This window comes from Natator depressus, chromosome 12 (genome assembly GCF_965152275.1).
Source record: "Natator depressus isolate rNatDep1 chromosome 12, rNatDep2.hap1, whole genome shotgun sequence".
NCBI lineage: Eukaryota > Metazoa > Chordata > Testudines > Cheloniidae > Natator > Natator depressus.
Window position 1 is genome coordinate 2,898,324 of NC_134245.1, and position 20,185 is coordinate 2,918,508.

A 20,185-nucleotide genomic window follows, 5' to 3' on the forward strand; every position below is an offset into this window, starting at 1 on the left:
GTTGACCAAATTCATCTCCCCCTGAGTAATTAATGAAAAATTTGCCTGTTTTTACCACTTCGGACTTGATCTGAATAATTAGTGTAAAGGTGAGAGGTGCTATTGGCACCAAAGCTAATTGCATAAACAGCAAGTATGTGTTTACCACACGCGTGTGTGACAGACCTGCTGCCACCTAACTTCCAGTGGGGCATTGGGGGAGGAACTAGGACCATGCTATGTAACGCCAAGGAAATGCACTGGACTAGGAGAGCTTTCTGAGCAGACAAATAATGAAAGTTCTGCTGAAAGATCAGGGAGAGTTCCACCCACATGGGGAGAGATGGAGCAGCGGGGGGGTCTGGCCTCCAACGCATTCAGCCCCACAGATGTACGCTGGTGGGGGGTGAGTGGGCGGCCGTAGCAGGTGTCTTTTTGCCGGGGCAGGGCAGAGCACACAACCTGTGCGGCCCTGGCACCGCACTGCAACGGGGGTAGCGAGGGGATGCGACACGCCGGGAAGAGCAGGGTGCGAGGCACGGGGGGGTGAGTGGTAAAGGGATGCCGCCTTGGTGGCTTGCTCAGAGGCGTGGGGCGTGTGGGGGGAGAGGCTCAAAGGCCTGGCTGGGCAGGCAGACAGCACTGGCGTGGGAGGAGAGGGGCTGTGGGACGGCACGCCGCCGAGCCGCGGGCCAGGCAGGGGGCTCAGGCGCGTGGGTCCGAGGCAGGGGGCTCTGGAGCGCGGGGCTGAGGCGGGAGGGCCCCGGGCTGCGGTGAGGGGGCAGGGGGCTGTGGCCTGGGAGGGGAGCGGGCGGCGGTGAGGGGGCAGGGGTGCCCTTGGAGTACAGGGCCGGGGTCTGTGGCCTGGGAGGGGAGCGGGCGGCGGGGGGGAGCCCTGGGCTGTGGGGCCGGTGCGGGAAGCCGGGAGTGGCCGGGGGGGGCGGGGCCGCGCCTCGGGACGGGGGGGCGGCGGGGGCGGGGCCGAGTCACGCTGCGGCCGAGGCGAACGCCCCGGAGTCTCCAGGCCCCGCCCCTGCGGGACAGCCCAGCCCCCCCTTCCCGGCGGCCCCGCCTCGCGGCCTGGCGCGGGGCTCTCGTCTCTCCGAAGGCCGCGGCCGCCGGCCCGGGTAAGGAGGGCGGGCGGAGCGGGGCCTCGCCGGGCTCGGGCGGGCCCCACCGGGCCCAGCGCGGCTCCTCGGGCCTCCACCCCGCGCCGAGCGAGCGGAGCCCCCGGCGGCGCGGGCCGCGGTCGCCCCTTTGGGCTGCCCCCGGGCGGGACTCGGGCGCCTCGGCGTGGGCCGCGAAGTAGCGCCCGTGGGCAGCCCTGAGCCCGGCTCTGCCGACACGTGCCGGGGCCCGCTCAGCTGCCGCCGCTCAGAGATTTGAGACTCTTACGGGTCGTTTCCGGAAACCGTCTGCGCCCCCCCCGCCCCCCAGCCGCTCACCTGCCGCGACAGACGCGGGTGCTGAGGAGCCGCTGTCCGCCCCTCCCGCCTTCCTTTCTGCGCTGTGCCTGCCGTCCCGGCTGGCTGCTTCCGCGTCCGCAGCGACCCTGTTTGTTCGGGGTTTTAAAACTAATGTTGGGGTGATTCATGTGCTTAGATATTGTCCCTACCAGCCTGACCCATCGCTGCCCCGCCAGGAGCGGTTTGTTTGATCAGGGGGTCACGGGGAGAGGCTAGCCGTGTTGTCTTTCATGCTGCCCTGATCTGTTTGGCCCCTGTCGCTGGGGTAGCCAGGTCTCTGAGCGCTCCCATGAGGTAGGCAGGTGTTATCCCCACTTTACAGATGGTGAAACCAAGGCACAGAGGATATCTCTACGCTGCACCTGGGAGCAAAACCCCCAGCCTGGTTAGACACACTTGTGCTAGTGGGGCTTGAGCTAGCACAGGAAAAATAGCAGTGTGGATGTCGTGGCTTCAGAAGCAACCCAAGGGTGGACCCAGGGCGTCAGCTGCTTTCAAGCCTATCCATGTCCACATTGCTATTTTTAGCATACTTGCTAGCCCCAGTCTTTCTACCTGGACTGTGAGGCTCTCTCTCAGCTCTAGTGTAGACATCCCCTCTTTGGCTATGTCTGCACTGGAGCTGGAGTACGTCCCTAGGGTTTCAGACAGGATTGTAGGGGAGTGACTAGCCTGTCCTGGTGCCTGTGCAGCTGTGGCTGTGCTGTGACTTTTAGTGTGCTAACTTGATCAAAGCTAATGCCAATATGTCTTCCTGAGCTGGAAATTACTCCTCCTGCTACCCTCACAGGAGGTCTGTGGTGGGCTGTAAAACAAGTCCACACTAAACCTGTTTTGCTTGATTTCCAGTAAACCCAGTGCCTTAACTGCAAAATCATGCTACATCTTTCCCAGGCAGAAGTATTTCTGTTTTTGTTTTAAAGCAGCTCCCTATTCATTTCATTGGGTGACCCCTAATTCTTGTGTTGTGTGAAGGGGTAGATAACACTTCCCTATTCACTTTCTCCACACCGTTCTTGATTTTGTAGACCTCTATCTTATCCCCTCTTAGTTGTCTCTTTTATAAGATGAACAGTACCTGTCTTTTTAATCTCTTCTCATATGGAAGCTGTTCCGTACCCCTTTATAATTTTTGTTGCTCTTCTCTGTACTACTTCCAATTCAAAATACATCTTTTTTGCGATGGGGGCCACCAGAACTGACTACCACTTTTAAAGTGTGGGATTGGTATGAGTGTGGGTGGTGGTAAAAGAGGACACTCTCTCTCAATTTGTGAAATCAAAGTCTGAAGTCTGGATAACAAGTGAGTTTAAGAAATTAAACAACAAGCTTGCTTTTATGTCATGAGGGTGAAGTCTCTAGCTTCCATCTTTTGTGTTAGCCAGATGTGTTGACCAAAATTCTTGTTTTGGATAGTTACAATTTGCCTCTCTGTATTCCTTTCAATTGCAATATCGTATTTTTCACTGCTTTTCCTAAACCTGTTCTGTGGAGTTAAACTGCTGCATTTTTTTGTGGTGGGTGAAATGATATGCAGAACTAGAGCGGATCTCTTGGCTCCCAAACTGCTGGTCATTTTGCTTAAATAATGCTTCTTGAGTTAAAATGTTGGCTCTGAACTGAGAACCCAGCTGTTGCCCTGCAGAGTCAGAACTGTCTCTTAAAGTTCTGTGGTGCATGCAGTAGCAGCTTGGTTCCTTCCCGCTATTGTTCCAGCCTTGCCTCTGCTCTTTTTCCCCCCCATTCCCCACACCAATTCTGCCATATCTCTCCAAAATGTTACCTTTCTATATTAGTTGGATAACTTTTACTAGTTAATTAGCACTTGGGGAATTTAAGGCATATCTATTTTCTGTCTAAATGTATTGGGTCAAAATGGAGGTCTTACTCCAAAGCAGCACTAGAATCATAGAATATCAGGGTTGGAAGGGACCTCAGGAGGTCATCTAGTCCAACCCCCTGCTCAAAGCAGGACCAATCCCCAACTAAATCATCCCATTACTACTTGAGTAATTCTTTATTTCACTCTTAAAATATCTCAGTAAAGTATTTTTCCCTTCTCATTCTGGAACACACACTCTAAAACCAAACAAGTTGAAATAGCTAACTTTTTCTTAAACTTTACAAATGTATTATCTGCTTAGTTTTTTTTTAACTTATTCAGTGTTTTCTTATGGTTGGGAAGGTGTCATTGGTTCGGTTCATGTAACCCCCTTATCTTTTCTTTGTTTCCCCTCTCCAGATTGTGGGTTAGTCCAAGAATGAACAAATATATGAAGCCTTATGGTGAGCAGACCACAAATCTTGAAAAATTCAGCCCTGTGATTCTTGCTGAAATTGAGGAGCTCTTTGAGAAGAAGTTCTCATATACAAAACCATCGAATAGTGAATGGCAGCTGCCAGATTCCAGTGATGTGTTTACCTGCAATCACAAAGAATTCAATACACTCCTTGCTCTGAAGGACTCCATGAATGAAGTAAAAAACCAACTAAGTGATAAGAAATTGGATGCATGGCATCAGCACACTTCCTTCACCAACAAAGCAGGGATAATCATTCCTCATGTGAAGAAATCTGTGAATGCTGAGCTGTGTACCCAGGCTTGGTGCAAATTCCATGAGATTTTGTGCAGTTTTCCCCTTCTCCCGAAAGAAGCTGTTCAGAATGGAGAACTCTATTCTGTCCATCTCTGTGAAGCACCTGGTGCTTTTATAGCCAGTCTCAATCATTACTTAAAATCCCATCACATTCCCTGCGATTGGAACTGGGTAGCCAATACCCTAAACCCATATCATGAAGCAAATGACACCCTTGTGATGATTATGGATGACCGACTTATTGCAAATACCTTGCCATGGTGGTATTTTGGCCCAGATAATACTGGGGATGTGATGACCTTGAAACATCTGACTGGACTTCAGCACTTCATTAGTAATATGACCACTGTTCACTTGGTAACTGCTGATGGGAGTTTTGATTGCCAAGGAAACCCAGGTGAACAAGAAGCGCTTGTCTCACCGCTACATTACTGTGAAGCAGTCACTGCTTTAATGACCCTTGGCAATGGTGGCTCCTTTGTTTTGAAGATGTTCACTTTGTTTGAACATTGTTCGGCCAATCTGCTTTTTCTGCTAAATTGTTCTTTCGAGGAGGTCCATGTCTTTAAACCTGCCACTAGCAAAGCCGGGAACTCTGAAGTCTATGTAGTTTGTCTTCATTACATGGGCAGAGAGGCCATCCATCCTGTGCTGTCCAAGATGATGCAGAACTTTGGAACAGAAATTGTTAACAAGGCCCTCTTTCCACAACATGTGATTCCAGAATCTTTTCTTAAAATACATGAAGAGTGCTGTGCATTCTTTCACAAGTACCAAATAGAGACTATATCTGAGAACATCCGACTCTTTGAGTGCATTGGGGAAACAGAACAAGAAAAGCTGAACAACTTAAGGGACTGTGCAGTGGAATTTTTCATGCAAAGATTCCACCTGAAACACATTACAAGAAATAACTGGCTAGTGAAGAAATCTCATGTAGGCTGCAGCATGAACGCAAAATGGTTTGGACAGAGGAACAGATATTTTAGTACATACAATGAAAGAAAGATGCTGGAATCCCTGACGTGGGAAGATAAGGTGGCCAAAGGCTATCTTAATCATTGGGCTGAAGAGCACACTTTAAGTAATGCTGGGAAAAGCTGCATTTTGGAAGGGTCATCCCATAACCTTGAATGTAATTTATGGTACATCCTGGAGGGAAGGAGGCTGCCAAGAGTAAAATGCTCTCCATTCTGTGATGGTGATGTCTTGAAGGATCTCAATGAAGCCATCAAAGAATCATTAGTAGGCAGACTAAAAACTATTTCCTTTTCCAGACAAACACAGCACCCATGTCATTCTTGCAGTGTTCTTACTGAGGCACTGATACTATCTGAGTTGTCTAGCCTTACCAAGTACCATCAGAAAGTACCAAATGAAGGACACAGTGACCAAATCAAGTGTCTCGTTGTGGGCTTTCCGTCTCTTTGTGACATCAAAACTCAGTCCAATGTGGAAGTTAGGCTCCTGGAGTCAGCCGCACTCTTGACTTTCAGCTGTTCTTTGCTTCATGATGGAGAGCCAAAATATCAGCAGCATCTTTTGGACTGCATTCTGCGTGCGGTTAGTCAACTTCAACTGGGAGATGCTTTGATTCTGCCTGTTCTTTCTTGTTTTACACGCTTCACAGCTGGCCTGATTTTTGTGCTGCGTGGCTGTTTCAGCTACATCACGTTTGCTTGCCCCATAGCCTCTGAACCTTTAGGGACCACTGCTGTTCTGTTGTGTATTGGCTATCAGGGTCTTCCAAATCCAGTTGTTGAGTACTTGCAGGATCTGAATAAACTAATGAGCTCTTTGCTCAACTCAGACTCTCCCCAGCAGGTTTTGCAGTTTGTCCCTATGGAGATGCTTTTGAAAGGCATGCTGCTTGAGTTTTTATGGGATTTGAATACTGCCATTGCAAAGAGGCAGCTCCATTTGATTGTACAAGTTGAGCAGCAGCAAATGTCATGTAATCTTTAATTTTAGTGATTCTAGAATCGAATTGGTAGATATTTCAAAAGATTCACTTCACTGGCTGTTTAAAGTTCTTAAAGTTTTTTTTATTTTTCTTTTGCTAGTGTGAATATCACTTCATTTTAAAACAGAGGGGATTATTTTAATGTTGGTATCCAATTTTGGACCGCCAGTTCTACAGTACTGCCTTATGGCATTAGGTGTTGCCATACAATCCTGTAAGCATGGGGGTTATTCTACATGGTGGGGAAATTAAGGCAAAATGAAGGACTGAAATTCTGGAGAAAGGGGAGTTGTTCTAGGTAATGCCTTTGTACAATCTTGTCTTCCCTCCACGTAGGCATAACCTCACAATGACTATATTTCTGTGATGAGATCTGACTGGAGCTTAATTGATGCCACTGCTGATCAGCCAGTAGAGGCTGCTAGTTGTATCCCTTTCATACTGTCTCACACTGTTAATTTGAGAGCTCTGGGGACCCAAATGTGGTATTCAAACTTGGTAGCTGATAGCATTTCCATGCTAGCTAATCTTCCCTTTTGATTAAAAAGAGGCTGGCTATGCTGTTGCCTGCAGAAAGAATTGAAATCCTTTAAAAATATCTCGAGTTGCTGAATACACCACTGTTTTCTGAAGCAAATATTATATTTATCTCAAATTTAATTTTATAAGCTGTTGCCTTAGCAGATCTGAAGCCATGCTGGCAAAGGCCTCAGTTTTTCAAGTTACTGACTTGTGATTTGGATGTCTCAATTTTTGTTGCCCAACTTTAGGCATTAAAGAAGGTTGACTTTTCATAGTTCAGGTCTTCACCATTTTCTGAAAATTTAGCCCCCCTTAAAAAGGTATTTCAAGTTGGGCACATGCTGGCAGCCGCTAGAATGCTAAGTGATGCCATTTATAACATACCACCATGTAGAGCCAAGGTCAGATGTAAAGCACAAGGGAGACTGGTTTTCTTATCAGGAATTTTGTGATCGCAGAATCCCAAGTTACAAATCCTTGCTTTTTCAGCAGTGTATAGGAGGGAATCAAGACTTCTGGGTTCTATTCCCATCTATGAAATAGACTTGCTGTGTGGCCTTCAACAAGTCACGTCACCTCCCTATGCCTCCATTTTCCCATCAGCATAATACTGTTTGAGTCTCCAAAGTGCTGAGGATTCATTCATAAAGATTTTGAGAACCTTGGGTGAAAGAGAGAACTGCCTATTGTTGTCTACTATGGTAGCTGTCAGCAGGTGACCCACAACTACTGATTTTAATTAGAAATGTTATCAAGTGCAGTTTAGAAGCAGCAAATAGTATATCTCACTGTGTGACAGCTGGAAGCATGGAACTGAGAAAAGTGAATGAAACTCGTTGGAGGGGAAAAAAAAGTATGTTACTTGATTTGATCCTTTTAGGAGTAAAATGAAAGAGAAAATGAGTAATTGACACTACTGTCCCTTAAGGAAAATCAGATTTTACTTTTTCATATTGCTCCTTTAAGATCTCATTTTGATATCTAATTCATTTTCTTTAAAACTTCGTTTCCAAGATTCTAATTTACATAGAAGACCTACTCAGAGAGAGAAATGGTGTTTAAAGGGGAAACTTATGGATTTAATGTTGGTATAAAAATTACGTAAATGAGTGCATGTGAGAGAAAGGGGTTAGTAAAAGAAAAGACAGCCTCCTGATTAATTACCAGTCACCTGTGGAAATACTTTTAATTACATGAGGAAGGAGCTTGAAGGATATTTGATTATCAGTGGGGATTAAAAGCACTGTTGAAAAACTCTCTTGTCTGGTGGTGCTGCACACCTAGAAGCCTTTCTTGTCACTTTGGTAGGGGTGGAGTGTAATCTAACATTTTGTTTTGCTTTTTGTTTACTGGGTTTGAGTTGGTAGCTTAAGTCTAACTACTTTTATAACATTCTATACAGACTTTGCTTTCTGAAACTGCGCAGAAGTGGATCTGTTTGGCTCCTGCTTCCCCCAAACTTCTCAGATTGGTCACTGTTCATTTTAACTTACTTTAAATTAACTTCCTGTAGTTGCTCTGTGGAGATGAAGAGAGCCTTGCCTCCTGTCAATCACAGGCAAGCAAAACAGTTCAGCAGATGCTGGGGGGATCAAGAGACTAAGGCAGCAAAAGCTTCTCCAGTAAGTGATTCTGAAAGCTTAGGAAACTTTTTAAGAGGACCCGAGGGGCCAAAAAGGAGGCAACATTGAGGAACAAGGGAAAATGAAGGGGAATGGAAGGAACAGAAGACCTATAATGTGAGAAAGAAAAGGGGGGGGGGAAGGATATATGAGGGGGATAATGGATCTGAGAGGACAGCGTGATTAAAAACCTCAGGTACAGTACCATAAATTCAGTATTCACAAATGATCCTTCTGTTTCCCTGTATTTGGGAGAATGAGCAAAATTAGAAGTATCGCCATCCATCAAAAAGCAGTGTTCCCTCTCCCTCTCCCCTTTGTAATTGTGGGTTTACAGAAGGTTACCTTAACCTGTTTGTATCCTGCTCTAGCCAACCGATATGGGAAATCACCTCTTCTGAAGCAGGAGCACATACCTATGTATCTGGAAGTATTGTAGATGTATGTTTACATTGTCACAATCTATATTTTGGAGTACTAAAAAGTCAAAAGGTCCCCCATATAGTTGGTCAACTGAAATCTAGACATCAGTTCTTTCTGGGCTTAACGGGACATCTGTAACTTTAGAAATCTGACTTCTGTCTGATTTTTTTTTTTAAACCTACAGTTGCTACAAATCCCAGAGATGACTATACCTGTAGGACAAATACAAAAACTTTTTTCTCTATTTTTTTTTTCCAGTTGTCTGCTGTGTATCTTTGCCAGCACTCTGTCAGTTTCACTGTTTTCCCTCTGCCATCGGTCAGTATTCCCCATTTGTATGGGCCTTTCACATAGCAATGGTGGAAGATGGGCTTTTTTTTTCTTTAATGAAATGTGGTTGTAAAGCCACAAAAATTGACAGGAAGACTCTGAGGCAGATGTACTTCATGAAAGTACCTTTAACTCTCTGGAATTGACTAGACTTCACATTGACAAGGTCCCTTGAGGTGCCTCACTTCTTCCGTACTTTCTGAAAGCCATCTTTCCAGTATCCAGAAATTAAAAACAGGAGGCGTGACATGACTTGGGGCCTGATTTTCAGGAGAGTTTAGCAGCCAATGTACTTCCAAAGTGCTTCTCATGAAAATCTGATTGCCACCTCCCAGAGGAGAGACATAGGGGGAGGATGTCTTAGAGATCGTTTTATGGGGTGAAATCCTGGCCCCATTGAAGTCAGTGGGAATTTTTCATTGACTTCAGTGGGGCCAGGATTTCACCCCTGGAGTCTCAGGGTGCTGGGTTTTGGTCCACATTCTCCTGGCAGAGTGATCCATAAGGCTCACTTTCAAATATGGAGGATTCCAAGGATGTTGGCACAAGGGCTTTGTGACTCCACCCTATTCATGGAGCCTGTGTGTTCTCCACCCTCTCCCTGGCACAGAAATCCTGTGGTCACAGGTGCCCCCTTGGATCCTTCCTTAATGGGGGATTCTCCATGGTGGAGGGGTCTCTGTGAGAGTCCCAGTCTGCGGTTTGTTTTTAAAATAAAATCACTGAAGTCTAATCAAAGTTAGTTAGGACTGTTGCTTTGTCCTTTTATTGTGAATGTTGTGGGTTGATTGTGTCTTAAAGACCAAAGACTCCTCAAAAAACCAGTAACGTTTACGTGTTTCCATTGTGCCTTTTGTGGGAGTCATAAGAAAGAGAGGGAAGAATGTATTAACCTTTTTGGAGAGAGATGAATTGAAGAGTCTCTGATGCAGTTAAATTCATTTGCCAAGTCTTATGTTTGACATAGAATGAGGCCTGATTAAATATCTGTCTTAGCTTTCTTTTTTTTTTTTAAAACAACTGGCAAGTTTATTTTTTCTGCCTCCTACCATTTGAAGAGGAACTGGATGTTGGTCTTAGTGTTTTAGAAGCTACAAGTTACATGCAGTGAAAGGGAGGGGAGGGAGCAAGTCATTGATCAAGCTATATAATGTACAGAGATGATAAATACAGATGAGTTATGAGAATGTGAGATGGATTTGGTTTATTTGGCAGGCTTACTGTTTCAGATTTTCAATTATGAGTTCATATCTAGGCCCTAATGATTGTTAGATGAAAGGACTGTCTCTGGTTTAATTTGTAAAGATTTTGTACTTGATTTGGCTCCTGCCTAAGAGCCATTTGACTATTGATTTCAAAAAGTTACACTGATTTAGAATAAGTGAAATTTGAATCAAATATCTACCCAATGAAAGGACTCTTTAGTTGAGTGCATTAAGGTTTGGAGACTTGCCATTTTTTATTTATATTGTAAATTATTGTATATTTGTGTGTGTGTGTGTGTGTGTGTGTACACACGCATGCATATTCAAATGAGGTATATAAAAAGCCTGCTGGTTTTCTAATTTGATTTCTATAAGGCATAATGAGATTTACTGTATGAAATCTTGTCCTCTGCTAAAATTATACTAATTGCTGTCTATTCAACTTAAATTAAGTTAGATCAGTCAAATTACTAGTAGAATAAGTAGACTGTGGTAGAATTACTGGATATTAGAAAAGCAATTTGGGACTTTGGTATAAGCTATCTGAATAGCTTATGCAGTAGGAACAGAAAAGTCTTATGTTCTGGTTGTTAAGATGAGATCTTGAGCTAGGGTGTGGAATATTCTTAAATATTGATTCATTGGGATGCACAGTGTGACCATAACACTCTAGCCTATGGGGCAGAAAGTCTTTCTTTATCTTATTCTGTAACATTTCTTTTGAGATTTTAGTCCTTGAACTTGGGAATAATTTTCAGCACATTATTTTGGAAAAATAAACTTAGCATAATGTTTTTCTCTTGCTATTTGTATCTGGATGCCACTAAAATATGTCAGCGTGGCTATTCGTGTAGGCTGACAAATTGTGGGGAGCACTTGTTTTCTGGACACGACAGCTTCCCAAATTTTATGCTTGTGCATGGAAAGTAATGTGTTTTGTTTTTTTACAATGGGCATATGAAATATCATTAGTTTTTGTTTTTCTCCTAATATCTTCAATCACTGGTGTAAAGGTTGGGTGAAAAGATTTTTTTTTTTGTGCCTGGATTGCTAAAGTTTCATGATAATATTACAAGACTGAGATATAAGGGAAGCCATTTTCATGGTTTTCTTGCTGAAAACTTGGTTTGCTTTCTTCCTTTTAAACTTCAGCTCAGCTGGCAAAAAGTATTAACTGGACAGGATGAAATAAACATATAGGCCCAAACGGAGTTGCATCTATTTATGTCAGAAGTGAATTCAGCCCATGATTGCTTATCAGTAACGGTTTATTATACAATAATTTGGATTGCTGTGTAATTCTCTTCCAGTTACACAAATGCTGGCAATTCTGAAATTTATTCTGAGCTTTAAAAGTATATCAACTTTGTGTGGAAATTCTGAATGGTTAGAGACAACTGGCTTGTAACAAAGCATAATTTGCTGTTACAATTACTGCCTAGCTAAGCAGTCTTTCTGTCCATCTGTACAGGCTGATTAAACTTGCTCACTGGGCCACCATCTAGTAGATTTGCCCAACCTTGCTTGATAAAGATTCCTTGAGAGGTAGGCTCGGTGGGATTTACTGCCTTGAGAGACCATTTTGTGCATGTGTTAATTAATGCTGCTGAGATTTGCAATCCTACATCAGATTGGAAGGGTTTACTTTATAACTAAGTGGATGTTTGTTTTGTTTGGGGGTGGAGTATTTATGGATATAAAGATTAAAGAATGCTGGCTGAAGCTGGCTACTGTATTTCTCTGTTGACCTCTGTAAATGTATGAATGTAAAATGTGGGTTTTTTGTTTTTTTTAAATTATTTTAAAGGGGGGGTGAAACTTGTGTTTGGAAATAAAATTTTATTTTTCTCTGACCATTCGTTTCTCTGTTTAGAGTCCTATCTATATATGAAACTGAAAAAATAAACAACTGAGTAGCAGACTAGGGAATCATAAAAATGTTTTAATGCTTATTTATTTTCAGTTACTTGAGTCATTTGTTTTCCTTTCCCCAGCTAGGCTTGCCAACTTTGGTTGAATGAATTCCTGGAGATTTCATCATGACATAATCTTTAATTAAAGATTAATCTTTAATTCCTGGAGAGTCCAGGACAGTCCTGGAGGGTGGGCAACCCTATCCCCAGCCTGCCAATCTCATCTGTCTCCAGGCATGTGGACTATGTTCATCACAATGGTATCTGAGCATCCTGGTTAATGGTGGCCATTCAGTACGCTTCTGGTCTTTAACTTTCACTTTTCATTTTACCTTTGTAGCTCACCATTAAGAAACAAGTAACCTTCAGATGCAGACATGGGCAGAACTGTGTGTTGGATGCCTGACTAGAACCCAGTTTCTTATGCCTCGCTTAATAGTTGTACTTGTGGCACCGTAGAGACTAACAAATTTATTTGAGCATAAGCTTTCGTGAGCTACAGCTCACGTCTCACGAAAGCTTATGCTCAAATAAATTTGTTAGTCTCTACGGTGCCACAAGTACTCCTTTTTAATCCAAGAAAGGTGACAGCTAGAAAGTTGAAGCAGGTGCTTGAGAGAGCCTGGAGGAGGAATACAGCTGCAGCTACCCTGTGCCTGACAGTCGGATTTACACATTACATATGAAGTATATACAGTAACTGGGCATAACAGTAGAAAGCTGGCTCCTTGCGTATTCTCGCTCTCAAAGCAGAATTAAATTCTTAAGCCATAAGGAACAAATCCTGACTGTATCTAATTTTTCCCCACAATATTAGAAATACACGATCTTAAATATCCATCCAAAATTATTTACAAAACGGAATATTACAAAATTGTGGGTAAGTACTTTTGATGTATTGACAACACAGTGTGATGTAGGCTGTGGACCCTGGATCCAGTAGCAGTAAGCTTTTTAAGCTAGGTCTACACTAGCACTTTTGTTAGTATAACTTGTCACTCAGGGTGTGAGAAAACACCCCCCTGAGCAACATAAGATACGCTGACAGAAGCGCCCGTATGGGACAGTGCTGTCAGTGAGAGATGCTCTCCCACCAACGCAGCTACTGCCGCTCACTGGGCATGGTTTAATTACATTGACGGGAGAGCTCAGTGGCGCAGCTGCATAGGTACCGCTGTGCTGCTGTAAGCGCTCTCGTGTAGACGTGGCCTTAGCAATATCTGAGGTGGATCAATAGGCATAAACTGACCATAGTGTGGCAAAGCCTCAGGCCAAGCCCAGTCCAACTTGCTGGGAGTAGTGGGGACACGATGCATAGGAATCCTTCCCTACAGGGTATGCAGAGAAGCAACAGAACCGCTCCATGGGTTGCTAGTCTTGTGTGCTTTTACCCTACACCAGTGTTTCACAAACTTGCTCCACCGCTTGTGTGGCGGAAGCCCCTGGTCGGCCGGGCCGCTTTGTTTCCCTGCCACGTCCGCAGGTTGGGCCAATCGCACAGGGGAGACCAGTGTTTCTAAAATTGGGGGTCCTGACCCAAAAGGGAGCTGGGGGGGGTATCACAAGGTTATTTGGGGGGGGGGAATAAACATGGGGAAATAGTTTTACTTTGTGTAATGACCCATCCACTCCCCCACCCCCCACTGTTCCTCAGACGTTCCTGTTAGCTGCTGGAAATGGCCCACCTTGATTATCACTACAAAAGGTTTTCTCCCCCCCCCCACGCTCTCCTGCTGGTAATAGCTCATCTTAAGTGACCACTCTCCTTACCGCGTGTATGATAACACCCATTTTTTCATGTTCTGTGTGTATATAAATCTCCTCACTGTATTTTCCACTGAATGCATCCGATGAAGTGAGCTGTAGCTCATGAAAGCTTATGCTCAAATAAATTGGTTAGTTTCTAAGGTGCCACAAGTCCTCCTCTTCTTTTCACTAATAATGTAGTCTATTACCCATATATCTGAAATATTATTATTGTGTATGATTTTAACCTGCCAGTGTCCCTTTCTTTAACATGGTGATGCTCTGTTAGTAAGGAAGGCTAAGCCAAACAGACTTGAAAATATGCAATTGAACTGGCCATTTCCTGAAGTGAATAATTCAGCAAACTGTTCTGCTGTGATGCCTGTATATCAGCCACTTTGGACTCTGCTGAACAGGCCAGAACAATAGATGTTGTTTACTGTAATACAGCTCTTCATACTCATGTAATTAGTGAGCATCAATTAGTGGCCATTTTTATTTATTAGAAAAATACTCTTCCTGCATCGGAGACTCCAATGCATTTATGAAAATACATCTTCAGACCATATTATTAAATGAGGATTGATTCATTAACTAATTGGTCTAAATCAAGTGAAGAAATTGATTAAATAACTTCTGGCTTCAGCTATGAATACATTGATTTTTTTTTAAATAATCTGCCTTGCTAAGAAATAAAAATGGGTGAATGCTTTACTCAATAAATGAAAAGTCTCATTTGGGTTGCACCTAGCTTCCTAGCTGTAATGTTCCCTGTTTTCATACACCGGTACTGGCAATGAGTTAATAATCTCAGACTAGCTAGTGGGGGTGCACTGAGGTGGTGAAGTTTAATTTAAGTCTGGAGAGTACTGAAGATTTGACATTCTTTCTGCTTCATACATGGGTTGACAGTCCCATGAGCTGACAAGCAGAATGTTTTTAACTGTTAAGTTGAGATGTAATGAAAATCTGTTGTGGGTTATAACTAAAATGAGTTTGGTCTTGGCAGAGTTCCCAATGGACATTTGCCCAAGTTGCAGAGCTCTTTCACAGAGATGGCAATTTGCTCAGTGCCAGTCTGGAGGAGCAGAAATATTGCGGATCAGGAGTGAGACTTAGAGCTCTGTGTGTGGAAGAGGAAAACTAGTCTTGTACCTGCTTTTTTTACTGGAGGGAATCCTGTCTGCATGGCCCCATATTTTGGGGTAAATCCTGCCTCCAAACCTATGGAGGAATCCATTCCAGTGGAACTGTTTCAGTTGTAGAGCTGAGGAAGATTTGGGGAACATGCAGGGTGTACTGCTATGCATGATGCATAGGGCCCTCCCAAATTCACAGTCCATTTTGGTCAATTTCATGGTCCTAGGATTTTAAAAATTAGTAAATTACATGATTTCAGCTATTTAAATCTGAAATTTCAGAGTTGTAATTGTAGGGTCCTGACCCAAAAAGGAGTTTGGGGCAGGTGTCCTCAAGGTTATGCTACCCTTGCTTCTGCGCTGCTGCTGGCAGCAGGGCTGCTTTCAGAGCTGGGCAGCTGGAGAGCGGCGGCTGCTGGCTGGGATCCCAGCTCTGGAGGCAGAACCGCCACCACCAGCAGCGCAGAAGTAAGGATGGCCTGGCATGGTATTGCCAGTCTGTCTTCTGCGCTGCTGCCTGCAGAGCTGGCCCAGTCAGCAGCCGTCACTCTGTCCACCCAGCTCTGAAGGCAGCAGTGAAGTAAGAGTGGCATGGGATGGTATAAAGATAACAAATCTGTCAGACTTTAAGGTGCCACTGGACTCCTCATTGTTTTTATGGTATGGTATTGCCACCCTTCTGTGCTGGTGGGGCACTGCCTTCACAGCTGGGTGCCCGGCCACCAGCCCCTGCTCTCCAGTTGCCCAGCTCTGAAGGCAGCACAGAAATAAGGGTGGCAATACCGTGACCCTCCCCCCCAAATAACCTTGCGATACCCCCCCCAGCTCCCTTTTGGGTCAGGACCCCCAATTTTAGAAACACTGGTCTCCCCTGTGCGATTGGCCCAACCTGCGGACGTGGCAGGGAAACAAAGCGGCCCGGCCGACCAGGGGCTTCCGCCACACAAGCGGTGGAGCAAGTTTGTGAAACACTGGTGTAGGGTAAAAGCACACAAGACTAGCAACCCATGGAGCGGTTCTGTTGCTTCTCTGCATACCCTGTAGGGAAGGATTCCTATGCATCGTGTCCCCACTACTCCCAGCAAGTTGGACTGGGCTTGGCCTGAGGCTTTGCCACACTATGGTCAGTTTATGCCTATTGATCCACCTCAGATATTGCTAAGGCCACGTCTACACGAGAGCGCTTACAGCAGCACAGCGGTACCTATGCAGCTGCGCCACTGAGCTCTCCCGTCAATGTAATTAAACCATGCCCAGTGAGCGGCAGTAGCTGCGTTGGTGGGAGAGCATCTCTCACTGACAGCACTGTCCCATACGGGCGCTTCTGTCAGCGTATCTTATGTTGCTCAGGGGGGTGTTTTCTCACACTCTGAGTGACAAGTTATACTAACAAAAGTGCTAGTGTAGACCTAGCTTAAAAAGCTTACTGCTACTGGATCCAGGGTCCACAGCCTACATCACACTGTGTTGTCAATACATCAAAAGTACTTACCCACAATTTTGTAATATTCCGTTTTGTAAATAATTTTGGATGGATATTTAAGATCGTGTATTTCTAATATTGTGGGGAAAAATTAGATACAGTCAGGATTTGTTCCTTATGGCTTAAGAATTTAATTCTGCTTTGAGAGCGAGAATACGCAAGGAGCCAGCTTTCTACTGTTATGCCCAGTTACTGTATATACTTCATATGTAATGTGTAAATCCGACTGTCAGGCACAGGGTAGCTGCAGCTGTATTCCTCTTCCAGGCTTTCTCAAGCACCTGCTTCAACTTTCTAGCTGTCACCTTTCTTGGATTAAAAAGGAGTATTTGTGGCACCGTAGAGACTAACAAATTTATTTGAGCATAAGCTTTCGTGAGCTACGGCTCACGAAAGCTTATGCTCAAATAAATTTGTTAGTCTCTAAGGTGCCACAAGTCCTCCTTTTCTTTTTGCGAATACAGACTAACACGGCTGCTACTCTGAAACCTTTCTTGGATGTAGCTCTAGGTCTCACTCCCTCCTGCCCAGGGGTTTTAAAGCTGGACAGCTCCCTGCTTTATACTATGATCCCATCAGCAAGCCAGTCTGCCTAAAGCCCAGCATCAGTGCATTGCTTTCATTCTACAGGCTATGAAGAGTGTATTACCAGCAGTTATAAGTTACCATACAGCTCTTTCTAGCAAGCACCTTTATTCTTAAGGTAAAAACATTACGGGGGGGGGGGAGAGGGGGAAGCAGATAAACAACACACTGAACATATCAGGAGTCACCCATCCGTCGTATTTGACCCTAGTAAGCTTGAGTCTTCCCAACCCTTCTGCAAGGGCTGGGGGCCCCCTGGGACAGAAGGTCCTGTCCATTTGCTGGTTCAGAAAGAAAGCCCTGTGTCACTTCAAGCTCATCTTTTTATACCAAAACCGCTTTGTCTCCTTGGCTCTGAAAAACCCAACTTGAACCAGTCTGTGCAAACCACTCTAGCCAGTGGTGCCTCTCTAGAGTTGTTCAGGCTCAGGGATTCACCTGAATCACCTCCTATTGTTTTTGGTTGGTTGTTTTGTTTTTCGTTCCTGGAGGAACTATGGTAACCCTGCCCCATAGCGCAGAACACAATTATACATAAACCCTTCATAGACTTAGTACAATACAGTCCCCAAAGATATCTGCAGTATCTCTCACACCAAACACTGAGCAATGGACATTATAAAGGCTTAGCCTATGAATTACCAAGTAACTATGATAAATACACAAAGTTAACTGCCTGATAGCGACTTCAGATTTGTATTGCATTATTCATTATTTAAAAGTGCCAGTGATGTGTTGTAATGCTGCCGGCTAGGTCTGTGTAAAGCCATTATGCTATTAGTAATATGCACTGTAGGACCTGACCCTTCAAATCTTTACTCATTCACATGCATCGTCCCATGGAGATCAATGAAACTGCTCACCTGAGTAAAGGTTTGCAGATTTAGGCTTCCAGTTCTCCATTCTGTGACTCCTTCATCCAAGGATCTCTATGTGTGTTCCAAATGTTAATGAATTAAACCCAACAGGCCCTCTGTGAAGTAAGTATCCTCCCCATATCCAAATGGCAAACACTGAGCAGTTAAGGGCCCGATCCTGGTCCTACTGAAGTCAGTGGCAAAACTTCCATTGGCATTAATGAGAACAGGATTGGGTCCTAAAAGTGAAATTTGTTCCTCCTACGTATGGCCCAGTTACTCCCCTCTATACTGGTGGAGTGCAAAAGGTTTAGGGAATTGAAATCCACCCCTGCGTCCAACCTTGGAGCCAGGGAGCCATGCTGGTGCAGAGACAGAATAGTACCCAAAGCTCCATTCAGTCACCTTCCAGGTGGTTTGGGGCTGCTGGGTGTGAGGCCCTGACCAAGCCAGTTAGTTATGCACATGTGTGAATGCTTTTCTCAATAGGGATTGACTTAACTCTGCTCCTGGTCACGGCCATTAGTTTTGTTTAGATGACTCTGACTTTAATCATTGCAACATTCTCTTGCAATCATGGGATGACCAAACAACTTTCCAAAGGAATCAGCAACAAGGAGTGGCAGCCATGCGCATGAGTGGAGATAATGAAGTAGTAAGAAGTGATGAAGTTTATTATATATTAAAAAAATCACTGCATTGGCCTAGGGCTTTGGCTGGTGCTGAAATGTACAAATCCCTTGGAAATCTACAACTCTGGGGTGTAATTACCATCGATTTCTTTAGACACCATCTGTCTTTAGAACAAACTTGTACCCCCCCCAGTGTACAGAAGTTTGCTTTTTTTGTTGTTGTGTTTGTTTGTTTTTAAAATCCATTAAAATGTCCTTTTCCAAAATGAAGGTGCTGTAACAAGGCAGGATGAGGAAAGGGGCTATGATGGGATTTGCAGATACTGATAAGAGGAAAGCCAAAGATTTTAAATAATCCTTATTGTGATTACAGGGACAAACCATCCCATTGTGTAGAAAGAATAATAAATATGGCAGGTGACCAGCTTGGCTTAACAGTGAAATCCTTGCTGATCTTAAACACAAAAAAGAGGCTTACAAGAAGTGGAAGATTGGACAAATGACCAGGGATGAGTATATAAATATTGCTCGGGCATGTAGGAATGGAATCAGGAAGGCTAAATTCCACCTGGAGTTGCAGCTAGCGAGGGATGTTAAGAGTAACAAGAAGGGTTTCTTCAGGTATGTTGGCAATAAGAAGAAAGCCAAGGAAAGTGTGGGCCCCTTAGTGAATGAGGGAGGCAACCTAGTGACAGAGGATGTGGAAAAAGCTAATGTACTCAATGCTTTTTTTGCCTCTGTCTTCAGGAACAAGGTCAGCTCCCAGACTATTGCACTGGGCAGCACAGCATGGGGAAGAGGTGACCAGCCCTCTGTGAAGAAAGAAGTGGTTCGGGACTATTTAGAAAAGCTGGACGTGCACAAGTCCATGGGGCCGGATGCGTTGCATCCGAGAGTGCTAAAGGAATTGGCGGATGTGATTGCAGAGCCATTGGCCATTATCTTTGAAAACTCATGGCGATCAGGGGAAGTCCCGGACGACTGGAAAAAGGCTAATGTAGTGCCAATCTTTAAAAAAGGGAAGAAGGAGGCTCCTGGGAGCTACAGACCAGTCAGCCTCACCTCAGTCCCCGGAAAAATCATGGAGCATGTCCTCAAGGAATCAATTGTGAAGCACTTAGAGGAGAGGAAAGTGATCGGGAACAGTCAGCATGGATTCACCAAGGGAAAGTCATGCCTGACTAATCTAATTGCCTTCTATGATGAGATAACTGTTTCTGTAGATGAAGGGAAAGCAGTGGACGTGTTATTCCTTGACTTTAGCAAAGCTTTTGACACAGTCTCCCACAGTATTCTTGTCAGCAAGTTAAAGAAGTATGGGCTGGATGGATGCACTATAAGGTGGGTAGAAAGTTGGCTAGATTGTCGGGCTCAACGGGTAGTGATCAATGGCTCCATGTCTAGTTGGCAGCCGGTATCTAGCGGAGTGCCCCAAGGGTTGGTCCTGGGGCCGGTTTTGTTCAATATCTTCATTAATGATCTGGAGGATGGTGTGGATTGCACCCTCAGCAAGTTTGCAGATGACTAAACTGGGAGGAGTGGTAGATACGCTGGAGGGTAGGGATAGGATACAGAGGGACCTAGACAAATTGGAGGATTGGGCCAAAAGAAATCTGATGAGGTTCAACAAGGACAAGTGCAGAGTCCTGCACTTAGGACAGAAGAATCCAATGCACCGCTACAGACTAGGGACCGAATGGCTAGGCAGCAGTTCTGCAGAGAA

General features: G+C 44.6%; 1 protein-coding gene across 2 annotated transcripts; it reads left to right on the plus strand.

The window, feature by feature from the left end:
- Positions 1-333: 333 nt before the first annotated feature.
- CMTR2 (cap methyltransferase 2) lies at positions 334-8,240 on the plus strand. Of its 2 annotated transcripts, none has more exons than XM_074968340.1 (2): positions 334-385; positions 3,688-8,240. In XM_074968340.1, exons 1-2 carry the CDS (start codon positions 369-371, stop codon positions 6,005-6,007), a joined length of 2,337 nt encoding a protein of 778 aa, XP_074824441.1. In that variant the 5' UTR covers positions 334-368; the 3' UTR covers positions 6,008-8,240. The 2 variants fall into 2 exon arrangements, with proteins under 2 accessions (XP_074824441.1, XP_074824442.1); XM_074968341.1 differs by lacking the exon at positions 334-385 and adding an exon at positions 1,056-1,106.
- Positions 8,241-20,185: the final 11,945 nt, after the last annotated feature.